Source organism: Mytilus edulis, chromosome 11 (assembly GCF_963676685.1).
Source record: "Mytilus edulis chromosome 11, xbMytEdul2.2, whole genome shotgun sequence".
NCBI lineage: Eukaryota > Metazoa > Mollusca > Bivalvia > Mytilida > Mytilidae > Mytilus > Mytilus edulis.
Window position 1 is genome coordinate 73,593,838 of NC_092354.1, and position 19,811 is coordinate 73,613,648.

General features: G+C 31.4%; 1 protein-coding gene across 5 annotated transcripts; it reads left to right on the forward strand.

Annotated features, from left to right (window-relative positions):
- Nucleotides 1–293: 293 nt before the first annotated feature.
- LOC139496251 (sulfide:quinone oxidoreductase, mitochondrial-like) lies at nt 294–18,612 on the forward strand. Of its 5 annotated transcripts, none has more exons than XM_071284744.1 (10): nt 294–603; nt 1,234–1,404; nt 2,421–2,474; nt 6,193–6,390; nt 7,056–7,159; nt 9,964–10,072; nt 15,271–15,454; nt 16,040–16,107; nt 17,334–17,512; nt 18,166–18,612. In XM_071284744.1, the coding sequence occupies exons 1-10, from the start codon at nt 412–414 to the stop codon at nt 18,269–18,271; spliced, it is 1,365 nt and encodes a 454-aa protein (XP_071140845.1). In that variant the 5' UTR covers nt 294–411; the 3' UTR covers nt 18,272–18,612. The 5 variants fall into 5 exon arrangements, with proteins under 5 accessions (XP_071140845.1, XP_071140849.1, XP_071140850.1 ...); XM_071284748.1 differs by having other exon boundaries at nt 294–428; XM_071284749.1 differs by having other exon boundaries at nt 308–416.
- Nucleotides 18,613–19,811: the final 1,199 nt, after the last annotated feature.

The following is a 19,811-nucleotide window of genomic DNA, read 5'->3' on the forward strand; positions in this document are numbered from 1 at the left end:
TATCCCATATCCCTAAAATTAAAATGGCAAATATCCCGTATCCCAATATATCTATACAAGCCTCAGTAGAAACTCTTTTTTTTGGGGGGGGGGGGGGCGCAATTATTTATATTTTCCGAGAATTTGTATAATACAAATCCTTGTTATTCTAAAAAGAAGAAAAAAGGAACTTGCAAAAAATCTCTTGGTAACTATAAAATACTAGTAAAAAATGTTCACATACTTATGATACTAAAAGCCGTAGCAATCGTTCTTTTCCGGTTAAGATTTTGACATTTACATTACCATGTAGCATTTCCTGTTGACACGAAAACAAAAACAAACCGAACATCCCAAGGCCAGATAAACAATTTATTGACGCAAAAAAAAAGTGTCATTGCATGCACTTATGATAACGGCATATAAGTAGACATGAAGCACGCTAAGTTGTTAGTAGTTAATTGTTTTAAACGTGTGTCTAAGAGTTTTTCGACAAGCCCCTTTTCGTTGCAGCGGCACTACAAAATCCTTGTCGTTGGTGCCGGTTCTGGTGGATGTTCAATAGCGCATAAATTTTCATCAAAACTTAAAGCAGGACATGTTGGAATTATTGAGCCAAGTAATGTATGTAGGAGCTACAGCCATATAATAATTTAATGGACCTCTAACTCAAACCCCCAAAAATTCAAAAATAAAGAGGTACCAACTCGTCCTACTAATTACTAAATTAGGTGATAACTGTATTGTATCTTTAGCTCTGACAGCTTCAATGGGTGATTTGATTGCCGCTAATTAAGAATTTTCACCTTTGAGGAGCCAAAAATTTCTGGAATTGGCGAAGAAAAAAATATATGGTGATGCCTTCTTTTGCTACAGCCATAGAAAGTATCAAATTAAATTAAAGCTTCTTCCACCAGTAACATGTGATGGCCCAAGAAATAGCACAATAGTATTGACAAATGATTAAAGTGGTGTTAAACACCAACCAATCAATCACTTAATTGAAAATCACCAAAAATTTCTATCTATAGGGTGTTTATATTAATTTCAATATATGCATCTACAAAAAAAATATGTATATATATATATATATATATATAACTCGTCTAAACATATATATATATATATATTTAATACATGTAAGTAAAATTTGTTTTGAATAGTAGCTTTTTGAGTTCTTCAGTCTTTTTTCACCTTACAGGGAGCTGCAAAACTTTCTAGAATGATGAACAAAACTTCTTAATTCACTTTCAGGATCATTTTTATCAACCTATGTGGACACTTGTTGGAGCAGGAATGGCAAACTTGGCTAACTCTGGAAAGAAAATGTCAAAGGTCATTCCTAAGAAAGCTGATTGGTTGCAGACTAAAGCTATGGCCTTTGACCCTGACAAATGTATAGTGACCCTAGAAACAGGAGAGCAGGTTACATTGTTTATGATAAAAGTTGTTTTATATTTTACCTGTAAAATTATTATTGTGAAATGGATTTTTTTTTTTGTAAGTTCCAGGATTTCTAAACCAAACCTGGTAAAACGATTCCCCCTTTGATATTGATCATCTCCATGATCTCTAATATATCTAAAGAAAAAAAATAACTGTTTATACATGACTGATAAATTAGATCTTTTGTCCTTTTCAGATTTGACTTTTACATGTTTTATTCTACATGTTCTAAAAAGTAACATGATTAGTTACAGAGAAAAAGCTCTCATTTATTTCCAACATTATAGAACCTTTTAGGTTTTATAAAGAAAATTGCAAAGTTCATTTGGTATTTACAACAAAAAGCATGAAACAGGCTATTATTTGAACTTGGAATTATTTTTAATTATGGAATTTGCTTTATTTCTTGTTATTGAAATTTTTAATAAATTCCATGTTTATTCTGTACTGAAATGTTCTGTGCTGCGCACAACACTTTCTATAACAAAGAAAATAGTATATTTTCAATAGAATGTACTGTGCCGCGCACAACACTATCTAACCAAAATACATTGTATGGAAAGTGTTATTAACCGCTCAAAAGATTCTAATACCAAATAAACATGAAATTTATTAAAAATTTTAAACACAAGAAATTATGCAAATTCCATAATTAAAAATAATTCCAAGTTCATATAATAGCCTGTTATGAGTTGAATGACAGTGTTGTACATGCAGTCACCAGTTGAATATATTTTTTTCAATATATTGAAAGTTACTCTTTTTATTTCCTTGAACATGCATGGACTCTTTAAAAGAAAAAAAAGTAAACAATTAAAGACTTTTTTTTTTGTGTATGCATTCTCATTAGATTTGATACAACTCCATCAACAACATCTCAACACCACCCAAATTCGCCAATGCCATTGTTGTATGATGTAGGAGGAGTGAAATTATAGATTTCACTGGGAAATCAGGGAAATTCATTGTTTATTTCAATTTTTTGTTATTTACAGGTGCACTATGACTATTTGGTTATGGCTACTGGTTTACAGTTAAACTACGACAAGGTAATACATGGTCTTATTATACCCCACGCAACGGGATCCAGAGGGTATAATGTTTGTCCCGTCCGTCCGTCTGTCCGCCAGTCCGTCTGTCAGTCCTGTTTCTTGTCATTGCAACTCCTCTCAAACCACACAACAGAATTTCACGAAACCTTTTCAGATAATAAGGACATACTATATATGTAGTTGTGCATATCGACTGGAAATTGCATTTCAATTTTTTTTCTAGGAGTTACGCCCCTTTGAACTTATTTATTTACTTTAATCATGGAAGTAATATTTAGAAGGAATAACAACGACTTCACTTCAAAGGTTTCATCTGCGTTACCGCCCATCTTTCAATAACTTGTTAATTGGTTCAATATCTAGCATGGAAGTTTAGTCTCCGCATGTGATCGATCAAATCACTGACACTTATCGGTCATTTTCGTGTTCACGGAGAACTACGAACAGACAAGTTTTTGTCGAATATACTTGCGAAGTAACCCGAATAGTCAATCGTTACATTCCGTTGATGTACGCTGCCGAAAAAAGTCATTCGTTCAATTTTTATTTTAGTCCACTTTTTCCATATTTTTTGTTAGTTTGATCCTAATAGTTAAAACCGACAGCTTTCACATACGAAATTGGAGAACAAAGTTGTGTCATTTCAATTTTAATATTAACAGACAATTAAAAAACCATTTCCGTATAAAGTTAAGAAGATGATTGTACAAAAATACGTTTGGACCTCCTTTATTATCAATTAAAATATTCACAATTCTTAACGGTTCTATCCTTCAATTTAAGTTCTTGATACATAAACTAATTTGTGTAAAAATGAATTTACCGTAAGACAGATAGATTCAAGCCCATTTCGTCGGCTTGTTATATGTTTTGCTGTATAGCTTATTATATTAATATAAGCATTCCACAATAAACACTTTTTAAATATATATTTACGAAAATATTATCCCCGTTTTAGTTGTCCAGTTTCAATAATGCAATCAATGACATTTATGACATATACATAAATTTAGAATACTTGAAAGTAAATATTATTTTATTCAATCTCGATAAATTTTGCACATTTCAACAGTAAAAAAATCTATGCCTACATTTGCCTACATTATTTTGTTAAACATCATGTGAAACCTGATCGATTCATCGGTATTTACCTGTTTAACTCGGGATCCGCTTTTAACCGGAAAATACTTTTAGAACAGTTTAAAACAAACGATAAAAAGCAAAAATAAGCTAAATTAAATACAATTTTCCATGTTAAACTGCTGTAGTTTGAACAATTTTCATCCGTTTTTCAAGTTTTTTACGTCATACGACTTCTTTTGGAAGGTAGATGTTTTATATGATACAGCGCCACCTTCTTATTAATTAACCGCGGATGTCACACAGGTACTTTATAATTAACGGACTCGATAAAACCACGTGAGTGATAAGAAATTCAAGATGCCAGTTTACAACCGCGGTAACGCAGATAGTAACCAAAGGGGTCTTACCGCTGAGACTATAATTGGATAAAATTGTATGACTTTAGTACAGAGCTCAGCATGCTATAAATACATGCTAATTATTCGTTGTTATTCCTTCTAAATATTACTTCCATGCTTTAATGTACAACTGCAGCAGTTTGTCATCGCAACTTCTCTCAAACCACACAACAGAATTTCACGAAACCTTTAAAGATAATAAGGACATACTATGTAGTTGTGCATATCGACGGGAATGCGATTCAATTTTATTTCTAGGAGTTACGCCCCTTTGAACTTATTTGCCTCACTATACTGTTGACTCCTCTCGCTTGGAATTTATGTACTAGAGCAACAGTTTGTCATCGCAACTCCTCTCAAACCACACAACAGAATTTCACGAAACCTTTTTAGATTAAAAGGACATACTATGCAGATGTGCATATCGACAGGAAATTACAATTCATTTTTTTTTGTAGGAGTTATGCTCCTTTGAACTTATATTTGCTTTAATGTACTACTGCAACAGATTGTCATCGCAACTCCTCTCAAACCACACAACAGAATTTCATGAAACTTTGTAGATGATATGGACCTACTACGCAGATGTGCATATCGACAGGAAATTACGATTCAATTTTTTTTCTAGGAGTTGCTCCCTTTGAACTTATTTGCTTCAATGTACTGCTCCAACAGTTTGTCATCGTAACTCCTCTGAAACCACGCAACAGAATTTCATGAAACTTTGTAGGTAATAAGGACATACTATGTAGATGTGCATATTGACAGGAAATTATGATTCAATTTTTTTTTCTTACACTTATTTTATTTCTCCAATGACAATGTGGGGACATGGGGTATGTGAGCGTGCTCACTAAGGTTCTTTAATTCAGAAGAAAAATTATATTCTTACATGTTTTCAATTATTTTTTTTAAATTATATTAGTTTGAGAGTGATATTTTGCATAGAGCAAAATAAATTGTGGCATGTTAGTGTGGTGCACAATAAGCAAATCAACTGTAAAAGAATCACAACTACTTTTGTAGCTATATATAAAATTAAATTTGAGTATGGAAATGGGGAATGTGTCAAAGAGACCACAACTCCACCATAGAACAGACAATTAGTAGGGTCTTTGCATCGGAACTAAACACATTAATTCAAAATCCAGTTGTTGGCATGACACGGGTTATGTTCTTCTCATATATGTTATGATGGTATGATACTAAACCCCTAACGGGAAGGATTGTGCCTGATGTTCATATGATGAAATCATAATCTTTCAGTCAGTTTAATTGAAGTCTGGAGCTGGCATGTCAGTTAACTGCTAGTAGTCTGTTGTTATTTATGTATTATTGTCATTTGTTTATTTTCTTTGGTAACATCTTCTGACATCAGACTCGGACTTCTCTTGAACTGAATTTTAATGTGCGTATTGTTATGCGTTTACTTTTCTACATTGGCTAGAGGTATAGGGGGAGGGTTGAGATCTCACAAACATGTTTAACCCCGCTGCATTTTTGCGCCTGTCCCAAGTCATGAGCCTCTGGCCTTTGCTAGTCTTGTATTATTTTAATTTTAGTTTCTTGTGTACAATTTGGAAATTAGTATGGCGTTCATCATCACTGAACTAGTATATATTTGTTTAGGGGCCAGCTGAAGGACGCCTCCGGGTGCGGGAATTTTTCGCTACATTGAAGACCTGTTGGTGACCTTCTGCTGTTGTTTTTTTTTCTATGGTCGGGTTGTTGTCTCTTTGGCACATTCCCCATTTCCATTCTCAATTTTATAGCTTAGTGACATTTGAACCAGTTTGAAATGTAACATTGTTTTGTTGTTTTTTAATGGTTTTTCTACACATTTCTTTCATGGACTTTTTTCCATATTAGAACTGTGTATTTTGTGTTTTTTTTTTATAATTTATTGGTTGACCCAATCAAAACAATGTATTTTCACAAATAATTTAAATTTTTAATGGAAAGAGATGGACAGAAAGATTGCTTGGTTTATTTTTTCCTCAGAACTTTGTAATTTAGAAGGACATTTTTGTGTGATGAAATAGAGGTAGAGAAGACCAATGGAAGAATAAGAACTCATAACTCAGAGAGTGACCACAAAATCACTGTAAAACAAACAACCGTTTACAAACTTTACATCAGATACAAAAGAGTGGACAACACAAACAAATTAAAAACAACATTATTGTGTAAAAAAAATTGAAATAATAAACCTAAATTTATTTTATATTTTTTAGATTAAAGGTCTTCCCGAGGGATTTAACACAGATCCATCCCTATGCTCTGTGTATGACTATAACTTTGTACAGAAAACCTTACCAGCCATTCAAAACTTTAAGGGAGGCAATGCAATATTTACACTACCAAATACACCAATTAAATGTTCTGGAGCCCCACAACAAATAATGTATCTTGCTGATGAGATGTGGACAGAAGTATGATTGTATGACATTTATATCAAAATTTTAACTAATTTAATGATTATGTTGAATTAACTAAGTGCATATATACCTCTTATTTAAATTATTTTCACAAATTATGATTTGACTTGCTCATTTATTAAATATAGGAAGGTGTGGTGTGAGTGCCAATGAGACAAATCTCCATCCAAATAACAATTTATAAAAGTAAACCATTATAGGTCAATGTACGGCCTTCAACACGAAGCCTTGGCTCACACCGAACAAAAAGCTATAAAGGGCCCCAAAATTACTAGTGTAAAACCATTCAAACAGGAAAACAAACGGTCTAATCTTTATAAAAAAACAAGAAACGAGAAACACGTTTAAATTACATAAACAAACGACAGCTACTGTACATCAGATTCCTGACTTAAGACAGATGCAAACATTTGCAGCGGGATTAAACGTTTTAATGGTACCACTTTTATAGTGGCCTGACAATTTTTTAGATGTCTTTATACCTTATCATTATTACCACCGCATGATTCCTGTGGTTGAACATTGAAAATTATTTTAATCATCACAATGCATCATATTTGATCAAAAGAATTTATAAGCAGGTAAACAAGTTCTGAATATCAAATTTGCTATAAATCAGAAAATGACTGCTATTTATTCACCTTTTAATTATTTTACAGAAAGGGATCAGAGATAAAGCCAACATATATTATAATTCGTCTTTGCCAGTGATATTCTACGTACAGAAATATGCAGACACTTTACTCCAAGTTCTGGACAGAAGGTGAGTGTTGAGTAACATGTATTACAATTCTTCTTTGCCAGTCAAATTCTACGTACAGAAATATGCAGACACGTTACTTAAGGTTCTGGACAGAAGGTGAGTCTGTTCACAATTATTTTGTCAATCAATGTTTGTAAAATGTCTTGCACGTGTACTGTTAATCTAGAAACTGGACTACAAATTTGCCATGATTAAATTCTTATGTTTTTGTTTTGCAAAGAACATAAAAATAAGAAGATGTGGTATAATTGCCAATGAGACAGCTACCAGAGATCAAATGACAGAATTTGACAACAATATATACACATGTATAGGTGAATATAAGGCCTTTAACAATGAGTAAACCGCATACTGCATAGTCAGCTATGAAAGACCTTGAAATAAAAAATGTAAAACAATTTAAACAAAAAATCTTAAGGCTTGATTTATGTAAATTATATAGAATCATCTGTAAATTTGTATTATTTTTAACACCTCATTGTGCGAATTATCTTTAGCCACAAAATCCATGAAAAATAGTACCCACAGTAAATACAGTCACCATTTCTGATGCATGTTGTGGGCATTTTTTAAAAATAAAAAAAAAAGGAAAAGAACATAATTTGCATTTCGGCTTTGTATAAGTATAAGAACAGGGGTTAAAAAATCCACTAGCCCGACGCCCAGGACTACAGCATTTAGAACTAGGGCAACCAAAACTTGTAACCCAATATGCCCGACGGACTAGTAAAAAAAAATTCTTGGCGTTTCTAAAATAGAAAGGGGAAAATCCCCTTATCGCTTTTCTATCTTAGCCAATCAGATTCGACTACGTCATCAGGGATTCCCAGAATTTGAACTGATTTTGTACAAGTTTTAAGATAGAACTAATAACTTTGTGTGGATCCCATACTTTCAATATCGATGTGTCACAACAGGGGGTACTGTAAATTGCTTATGCAACCTGATTGTACCGTACCTCCTTCTGAATAATTTATTGCGATATAAATGTGAATCCCTTTTGACAGCAGAAACCTGGCTTTTGTCAGATATAAATTTGAAACATGTGCACATGTTATGTACGCCATTTTGTTTTTGTTTGCATACTGTGAAGAAGCCTCTAGAACCATGACCTAAACAATAACAGTCTTCAGAATACTTAAACTGGATGCAATAATATTTCATTAATCATGATTATCTTTATTGATATTCAAATGAATTCGATTTTTAAAGAAATAATATTTATAACAAATACAATTTCAGTTTAGAGACTGTGCTCAGGTTGTACTCTATTTATAGCCCACAATTAGCTTTAACCTTACCTGTAAATATAGACATTAAGTGTACTTCGTCCATAACACATGGATGGTGATATTTATTCACATAAATAATTGAGGTCATTTAATTTATTTTAATAAATATAATTTTAAAACTGAAAACAAATATGAGCATTTCATAATTAACCAGCTGATAATTCTTTTAGTACACAAATGTGATGATGTATGATCTGATAAAAAACCCTCCAATCCTGTTTTATTTATATACCCATGTATAGCAGCGATCAAGACTTTTATCATCTCAGGATTTGGTCAACTCATTATTACAGAATATTCAGTGAATACTCAATTGTCGATTAATTGAATATACAATGTATCTGCTAATGGGATATTTTTGCTGACATAATTTGGGTATCCAATATGCAAAAATCTACTGTACAATGGATAAAAATTGTTAAGTTTATAGAAATCATTGTTAAGGCATACAAGGGCTAGCAGGTCATTTTGTTGGACTAGTAGTTCTTCCAACAGGGCTAGTAAAATCCTGCTACCAATTAGCCCTGGGCTAGTGAGCTATAACAAAATTTCTTAACCCCTGAGGAACAATGATCATCAAATATGCCCACAAATAAATCATTGTAGTTGAAATATAAAACACACAAATGACACAAAGACGATTAGAAATATAATACACAAAACAACTAATGATGACTGTATAAAATGTATACTGCTACTTTTATGGCACCCGCAATGAAGTTGTCGGTGCCATATAGTTTTACCCTTGTCCGAAATTCCGATATTTGGTAATTCCGTCATTGCGTCATTCCGCAACAAACCATTATACATAGTTTTTTTCTAAATGCTTTCAGATATTGGGCTGATTTTTGGTATGTGAGTTAACCATGATGAGTTACAGATCAAGTTTAAGTTTAGTTCCGCTCCACTAATTTTTGCAGAAATTACAGGCTTTGGACTTTGAAAAATTGTTTAAAATCACAGTTATACAGAGTTTTGTTCCAAACACCTTCAGATATTGGGCTGATTTTTGATATGTGAGTTAACCATGAGGAGTTTCAGATCAAGTTTAAGTTTCCTTATGCTCCACTAATTTTTGCCGAAATTACAGGCTTTGGACTTTGAGAAATTGTTGAAAATCACAGTTATAGACTTATAGACTTTTTTTCTAAACGCCTTCAGATATTGTGCTGATTTTTTGGTATGTTAGTTAACCATGATGAGATACAGGTCAAGTAAAAGTTTAGTTCTGCTCCGCTAATTTTTGCTGAAATTACTGGCTTTGGACTTTGATAAATTATTGAAAATCACAGTTATACAGAAATTTTTGTTCTATACGCCTCCAGATTTTGAGCTGATGTTTGATATGTGAGACTACGATCATGTTTGTGTCCACATGTGTTTATATTGAAATTGAAGATTTACAACTTTTTGGGACGGGGCCATTTTTTGACACATATAGTTTTCAAACTTTTTTCTGAGATAACATTTATGAAAACAGTCTGTTTGAAATCACTGCTTCTAATATTTTAGAAGTATTACTGTAAATTACATGAGAAATCTAATTGAAGTGAAGACAGATACAAGGGAAGCTATATTCCAGAAATTGGACAGTCCTAGAGAAGAAACTGAAACTTTTAAGGTTAGCTTAGATCATGCATCAAATCAATGATTTAACCATTGAAATTGATGAAAGAATATTGAAAGATTCTTCCACATATTATATTACCATAGCTACACCATTTACACACTGACTCTACTCATTTAATTGGAATGCAATATTTTACCCAATTTAAACAGTCAAGATTTCAATTTCAAAAGAGTGAGGCTGTCCTGGTGTTTTTATTCATTTAAAAATTTTACAGGCAGAATTGATGAATATTTTATTTGTTACATCAGAAGCATTGATACAATCTTGTATGAAAATAATTATGAATAACCGGTATGTTAAATTTCCAAATGTTTTGTAATTATTTTCTTTAAAAATGTGTGTTTAAAATGTGACTCAAAAAGATGACTAGTTTTTTTTTTAATTCTGTCTCAGTATATATTTACTAGCTTTAATCACTATATTTTTTTCATTTTGGACAAAAGCACATCCCTTTTCTCATAAGTTGGGTTGACCTCTGTATGTATTAATGATCAGAATTGTTTGACTGTATAATAATATTAAATTCTTTCACTTATACTTAAGGTAGATCATAAGTAAATATTTTTTGAGACAGAATTTTCTTATACTTAGCCAGAATGAAGATTTTAATATGCTCTTTTCAAATATATAATAAAAAGGAGGGGTCACCGTGCTATTTTTCAAGCTATGAGTCGTTGAAAATTGCCTAAATTTGGTTAGATTGTTCATGGGAAAACACATTTGTGTGCATAAAAAAAAATCTATGAGATAGAATTTTGAAAAAAATTGTGAAAAGATAGGTTTTGTAATATGTTTTAAGAAAATAAAAAGAAAAAATGGTGTCACCGAACTTGTTTTCTTGCTACAAGTAAAAAGAAAAAAATTCCCTATCTGTCCAGTATAAATTTTTTACTAAAAGAGTTATCTTCCCTTAAATGGCTCGTTTGAAAAAAATGATTCTAAAAGCAAGAAAAATTATATTTGTTTAAATATTTTGGATTATACAATAAATTGCCAAGTTTTCTTTATATTATTAAACAGTCTATAGGCGAGTGATATGAGAGCCAAATTTACATTTTTAATGCACCTACCTAACACACGGCTAAATTATATATCACTAGAAAGCTAAGAATGTGTACTTTCTAAATATCCCGGTCGTCAAAAGAAATTATGGTGCATTTTTTTTTAAATCGAGGTCAAAGGTCATGGGTGCAATTTCAATTCACGGATACTTCCAGTTGTAAAATCGAGTCAAAACAAATGCAAAAACGAAACAATTTTATAGGAATGCTGTATTACTGTTGGGAAAATATATTTCTATCATAATATTAATTAATTTTGGTTGATTTTAACGGTAACGCATGTTACATAACGTTTTCTCTCTGAGTCTTTGAAAATCAACCTTTAAGTCACACAAATGTATCTGTAGTCGCCCTTGCATTATCTAAATCATATAATACCTCCATATCATTTGATTGCACGTATTTACAAACATATATATCTGCAAATTTGATATAAATAATCCGAAACAAAATATTTGAAGCAAGGGGAAAATATAACATATGACGTATTTTTAATTGTTTAGAAAAGTCCCATGATGAGCTGTTTATTAAAATTAAGCAAGCGTATGGTCTCCTGTTAGTTTGAAAGCCTGACAACCATAGAGCAGATTTTCTTTTATTATTGTAGTGCAATATGTTGATATATAAAAAAGAAGATGTGGTATGATTGCCAATGAGACAACTATCCACAAAAGATCAAAATGACACAGCCATTAACAACTCATACATCACTAAATCAGATATGATAAGAGTACTAACAAACATAACTAAAATGAGTCAAGTGCTACTGGTATATTTATATCAACAAATTGACAATTTTGATAGGGAAATATGATCACTCATTGTATGTCAAAATGTGTGTGATTTTACTTCAGTCGGCCGCCGTGTATCTTGAGATATATAATTAATCAGACAACACTTGACAAAGTAGTTTGTACTCTTTTCAAATATTACACTAGTGATGACGTTCGGCTACTTTGACACTAAGTATTACGTTTTTTTATCTTGTTTCACCGCTTCAAACGGAGGACAAGGCTATCCTAATATTGAACCTTTTATTTGGCATTCTAATGTTAAAATCCCGTGATCGAAACGTTGGACCAATGGGATGTTGGACCATTTAGGTGTCGGAATATTGCGATATCGGAATATTATAGCTTCATTTTAACTTGTAATCTCATCATTCTTATCGGTCAACATATCCATATAAAGACAAATTCATTGGCATGGGCATATATCAGTACAGCAGAGGTTTTGCTCAAAGCGGACACAAGATCTACTATATACAGATTGAATTAAAAATTTGGAATAGACATGAGGGATTTGTCAAAGAGACACCAACCCGCTAAAAAGCAGGCAACGGCCAAAAAGCACCAATGGGTCGTCAATTCAGCACAAAACTCCCAAACCCGGAGGCGTTATTCAGCTGGCCCCTAAACAAACATGCATGTACTACTTTGAAATGACAATGGACGTCATACTAAGCTTCGAAATATACTCAAGAAGTTAAAATAAAAAATCATACAAAACTAAGAAAGGCACGATGCTCCTGACTTGGGACAGGCGGAAAATTGCGGCGGGGTTAAACATGTTTTTGGAAATCTCAACCCTCCCCCTATACCTATACCAATGCGTGAACAGATCAAATCTTGTAGAAAGTTGGATGACATCATACCGGACCGATGTTGCCTTTTAGCCAACCAAAGTCATACGGAGATCTTTTATTGTTTCTGTAGTTAGGACGACATTGTCTTGGATAAAATTTTAACCCCCAGAAGAAAAATAATGCCATGTAGAATGTATGCCCTATTTTCATTGTTTCTAATCTCCTGATCAGTCAAACTTGTTAATAGTTATCAAAAGTGTGTCCATAAATACGGTGCATTTGTAGTGATAAACCTAAATGAAAAAGAGTAAAAAAAATATTTATAGATAATATACATTCTACTACAGCCATACATCTAAGAACTTTGTCAATAGGAATATCGTACGCTTTATCAACTGCCGCAGATGTGCCATCATCCAAAAGACAACACAGAAATGTTTTTAAAGCAGGTGGCATAATTTCAATTGAATAATCCAGTGAAATGTTTTTAGATAATGAATATTCATCTGATTGGATTACAACTTTACCCTATATCTGCTTCTGTAAAGTAGCTGCACTAAGTGCTTGCAACCAGCTTCGCAGTCACTGCTCAGATCTTTAAATTTTACAGACCGAATATCACAGTCATTTTAAACGGGTAATTTTCCGTCATTACGACATAAGACAACATTATAGAACTACTGTATACAATATTGGATGTACCTTGGCCTTGTTGAAGCTGTATACATGTAACTATCAATTGACCATGGTTTTTTAGTTTTTGTTGAAGCTGATAATATGTTGTGTAGTTTTCTCGGCGGCGATTCTCGGGCAGAAATTAAGCCCGGTTAACTGATCAAGTAATTAAAGTTGTTAACCAGAATACTTCCTTGTGTACAGGCACGTCATCTTTAATCGTCGAAATGTTAGTAAAAGCTGTTTTATGTTCAGAACTAAATAGCTCTTTAATTTCTGATTTCAAATTTTGTAGCAAGTATTTAGCGATACAAGCTCGATGGTATAAAGATTTAATAGTAAAATTATCATGAGTTATTTTGTAAATCAGATCCTTGTAGGAGATATATGTAGTAACACTCAATACAGCTTGAATTTGCTCCTCAGAGGATACCTTATGAAGTTGTGTAACTTGCTTATAGGCTTTATACATTTGCAAAATATACAAACAGACAAATCAGAATGAGTTGTAGATCTACTGTCCTCGTTGATATATGAGAAGATCTACTGGTCGGTAGAATTGGTACATGTAGTACAAAGCCTTTGTACAGACAAAACAGAAGTTGATAGGTTGTGCTTACTTTTGAAATATTTATAGCAACTCTTATGATATTTTGTATTTTCAAATGGGATGTTTTCATTTTTTTCATATTCATCGACCAGTCTTCTGTTAACTTCATCTTTTCGTTTTCCCCACTGCGGCAATACAACTGTATCTTCATTTAAGTGTTAACTACATAGTTTCTATGTAGTAAATATATGACAGACTATCCATCTGTGTCAATAAATGGATAGTTTTTTTTTTTGCTTTTAGCAAAGGAAGGGTTTCATTGTGAACTGGACTGTGAAAATTTGACACGACTCGGAAGATTTTCTACAATTTTCCGATACGATTCCTTATTTAGAAAAGGGTGAATTCTACTGAACTCAAAAACTATGTTTTACTTTGATTTGATCTTTATTTCGGACGATTTTATATCTATTTAAGCTACACTGAAGTTAAAGATAGAAATAGAACCGTTTAAATATGATTTATCGTACTCTAATATCACTATTAAGTACACGGAAATCGACTAAAATATTCAGTAAAAACGATAACGAAATAGATAAGGGATTCCGGAAATTATAGTGATTTTACCCAACATCATAAAATTACAGAAATTCGTGATTTTAAGAAATGTTGAGATAAAGTCTTGATCTTGAACGAAAAAACGATAACTGATGAGTAATTTGGTGTGATCTAAAACGGATAGATTGCAAAAACATTTAATAAAAATTTAATTGTAGATCCGAAAAAGTCGGGATTATGAAAATTTTCGTACAAAATGTCAAATATTTAGAAGGAATGCAAAAGCATGCGGACTTACAGTTGTAAATATTGTTTTTCATTATTTTAAGAATCTAATTCACTTAATTATTCTGTCTAAAAGAAGAGATACGACTAGTTTCCTTTGCTTGAAAAACATGTCGTAATTTTATAATTTTCAACTAATTTCTGAAATAAACGTCAATTTTACAAAAACTGCACCGTACGATTTTGTGACGACCGGGTAAAAATCAAAGTTTAATCATTATTCTTTCATTTAAAAAAAAAATTAGCCGTGTGTTAGGTGGGTGCATTAAAGTCCTTAACTAGACGTCTTTTTCAAATATTACACTCGCCTACTAACCAATAAATTGCAAATCTGTCTTCAAATTTGCAGATTTAGGCAAATAACTAGACCGATTTTTTACTGTGATTGTTCAATCCAAGATGGCGGTATACCATGAATCTACCTTAAATTCTAAATTACAATCATAATATATAATTCCCACTTTTATTTTTGCAGTATGACTTTTTACATGTGACCCCGCCTATGTCCACACCAGATCCAGTGAGAGAAAGCCCTCTTGTGGACAGTACTGGTTTTGTGGACGTAGATAAGGAAACACTACAGCATGTAAAATATCCAAACATTTTTGCCCTTGGGGATTGTTCTAATGTACCTACATCAAAAACATCTGCAGCAGCAGGTACTATAAAGTAAAATAACAAAAATACTGAACAGTGAGGAAAACTCTAAAGGGGGGGAAAAAGGCTCAAACAGATCAAATGAACAGATAACAACTGTAATATCCTGTCTTGTGCAGAAAATGATGTATTAAACTATGGAGGTATTATGGGGTTAACTTTTAAATCAAATAAGTAAAAACAAAGGATTATATTTATAATTATTGCTATTTTGTGACGCCATAGTTCCAAACCAATAAACATGTTATCATATTGGAATTTTTATTATGATAATTGTTGAAGAGTCAAGGTTTGGTTGTGAAAAACTTTCTAAGGAATTCATAAGAAGTAGAGCTTGAAAGTCCCATCTTATCATTAACTGCATTTTTGCTGTATAACAAATGTGAATTCTCATTTTATTCTGTATTTTATAAATATTTTAACCATCAACATTCAAAGTAACATTGAAAAATTGTAAGTGTTTTATGTTAGAATCTTTATAGCAGCTAACATATTTACATTTAGATAAATGAAAAATATTCTTATTATTTTTATGAAAAACAAGCCAGACATTTACCTATATTAATTGTACTTTATGTTCTTTTCAGCAACACAAGGTGGCTACTTAGAGAAAAATCTAAATGCAGTAATGAATGGAAAACAGCCATTTGCTAAGGTACTTAGTGATCTGAAAATCCAGGGTCTTTTTAATGGCTTTCAGTTGGTCACAAAGAAGTATGAAATATATTAATGATAATTGCTGCCTGGTTAACTTCTGGTGGTTAATAAGTTAGAAATGAAGATGTGGTATGAGTGCCAATGAGACAACTTTCCATCAAAGTCTTAATTTGTAAAAAGGAAACTATAATAAGTCAAAGTACAGTCTTAAACACATGTACTATTAAAGAGGAGAATAAACAAATACCAATTTTCAAGTCTCTTGTTTAAGAACGCATGATCACATCTGAACAATTGCATTAGGCTGATTAAGGGGGCTCGTAGGTCTAAATCCAATTTTTTAATTAATATAGGATTTCGGTATATTTTTCTATACATGAACTTTATCTTATACTTAATAGAAAACTGAAATAAAAAAATGGGGTCACCTTTCATTTATGCTCACAATTTGCCTTTGAAAAAGGCATACATTTTTGTAAAGGTACTTTTTTTTTTGTTGAACTAATAGGAGAAATAGAAGTAATATCAAAATAAAAAGTTAAAAAAACTTGATTACAAAAATCGTTCAAATTTTACAATAGTTTAGTTAAAGTACAGCTTATTTGAAAATTGTAATAAAAAATATATATGTCAATGATGATTTAAAAAAGATATTTCAATTTTAATTCTCAAAAATGGCATTTTTGCACCAACGGTGGATAATTTGGAACTTTTTCGATGATATCTACATTTTAAAAGTCATCTAGGGTCAACAGGAATTGAACTTTTGAATGATTTTTGTACCATATGATAGAGTAACAAATACTAAAAGTAGTTAATAAAATTGTAGTAAAAAATAAATGTTTAATTTTTTTTCTGAATTTTTATACCCTCCAGCCCTCAAGCCTCCTTTTAGTACTCAATTGTCCACTTACTCATGTTATCTCTTTTTATGTTTAATTATAAACTGTTAGTTCAGAAATTTGGCAAAAATTGGAACTGCATATATAGGTTTCAGATAATTGAAACTTTCATTTTAATTTTTGATAGCATTATTTGTATGTGCCATTACCTTAAATTGCAATAATTGTTCTCAAATTTATGTTAATTTTTCCAATAAATAATTGAATGCAAAAATTTCCTGAATTTACCATAATAAATTACACTAATTATCTTAAAAATAATTGATACATGTTATAGTTTTGCTTTGCTTTGCTTTTGACAAAACAATTATTTATTTTGTAGTATGATGGATACAGTTCCTGCCCAGTTATAACATCACATGGAAAATGTATTCTGGTAGAGTTCAATTATGATTGTCTCCCCTTAGAAACCTTCCCATTTAACCAGGCAAAAGAGAGAAGATCTATGTACCTCTTGAAGAAAAACATTATTCCTCAAATTTACTGGCATATGATGTTAAGGTAATATTTTTACAGAATTTAAGATTAGTCTCCCTTTGAAAATTTCCCATTTAATTAGCTTTTACTCTTTATTGCTTTTTGTATACCATTACTGGCCATCATACCTGTTACTTTTTGAAGAACCAATTCAAAAGTTATTGTTGTATGACATTGATAGTTCAGGTGTCACAAAATCTTAGGTCAACAATCACAGATTTGGAAAAAGGGAGAAGGTCTTTAGAAAGATTGTCAGTCAACAGCTGAAAGAAAAAGAAACTTCATATCTTATATTTACTTGCATACAATGTTAAGATTATGTTTTACAGAACTCAAAATTATGAAAAAAAATCTTATAAAAAGATACTTTGAAAATTTAAAAAAAAATATGGAGATCAAAAATAAAGAGAAAATAACTTATGAAGCAAAAATCAAAACCCAAAAAATTCCTGGGAAATGTAATTGGTTGGGTTGGCATGATAATTTGTGTTTCAGTGAAAATGCTTTAATTAGTTAAATTTTAAAACATTTAAGCTAATGATATTTCATTAATGTAAAGAAAACTAAAAATTCCAGTCAAAATGAGAAAAAGCATATTTATGTATCATTCAGTACTAGTATTCTTGTCATTTTCATTTGTTAACAATTTATACAGTGTAGATTTTATCTGATTTCAGAGGACTCTGGAATGGACCAAAATTTTTACGAAAAGTGATGCATTTGGGGATGGATGGTCCAGAGAAAGACTATACACATTCAAAAGATATGAAGGGGACAAACTAGTCAAGTAGCATACACACCAGTTATGATTCCAAATAACCTGTGATTGAAAATATTTTTTTATTAGTGCAAAATAAGTGCCATATTGTTAGAGATGCTATAATATTCAATATTGGATGTATAGGTTAAGGAAAAATAGTAGCAATTATATTTACATTAATGTATCCACAAACAAAAATAGGATAAAATATGCAATTATTGGAATACTTTTTTGGTTGTGATGGTGTTTTTAGTGTTTTGTTAAATGTATGTTCAAGATGAAATCCATATTCAGGGTAATCTGAAGTTTAAAGATTAAAAGAATATTTATTTTAATGTATAGTGAGAATATTTGTAGTGTGTGTTTACACAAAAATAGATAAATACATTTTTTTACATATTTAAATCTCGTTTAATAGATTTTGCTGCTTTAAATATTCATTCATGAAAGGAGTAGGTCCAGTAAGACCCCTTTTTGGCCCCAAAATATAGCAGTTTTACAAAATTGTTAAAATGTAAACTTTTAGTTATTTATTGGACAGTAGAATGCTTCTGCTACATAAATATGGGCTGTTTTTGACAATACAATGCACATATATTGGGTACTAGCACCATTAAGTCATGCTAAATTACTGAAATCTTCACAATTCTAGTATTTTAGTTAAATTTTAGACAGTGATCGTGTGAAACGAAAGTGGCCGCATTCGTGTTCATCCTTAATATTGAAATGTCAGTTGTATTTTACGATAATACATAACATATATAAAGGTTGACGATGAACAAGGATGCGGCCACTTTCATTTTTGACAAAAATCATCTGAAAAGTGACATTTTTCGGCATATTTGGTAGATTTTTCATATTTGAACTGGAATCGGGTTGTTTTTAATGACTAAATCAGTTAAAATCTTTCACATGAATTAATTGATTCATATGAAATAGACACTTAAGTGTTTAAAAAGTGGTCAAAATCTTTCGTAAGATGAACCTGAAATTTGAGGCCAAAATCGGTCCTTACCGGATCTACTCCTTTGTTTTTGAATTTTATATATTTTATACATAAAAGATTCCTTGACAATTTTTTGTGCAGTGTTATTAAATTTAAGTACATTATAATTTATATACTTTTGCAATGTAAACATTTTGTGTAACATTGTCTTGATGATTGAAGGGCTCTATTTTTATAACTTTTATTAATGATGAAAATAAATGTCACTGCCATTCACATAAAAATAGATACTAAATCGAGTGAAAGCATAGGGATATAAACAAAAGAAGGGCAGGGTGTAAATAAAAATAAAAAAGAGAGACAAAGTAAATCATGTATACCATGTATACCTGTCTTATTAATATTTACTAATAATTTAATTTTGGATGTAACACGTCTTCTGATTGGCTGATGTTATTTTGTTATCAGCCCATAGACATAATTTAGTCATGTGACTGTGACGTCATCAATGTTTTTTATGGTTTTCTACGGTTTAAAATTAGAATTAAATTATAAGAAATGACTGTAATATTTTTTCTGTCTGTTTGAAATAATATAAAAAATGTGGTGCACACTGT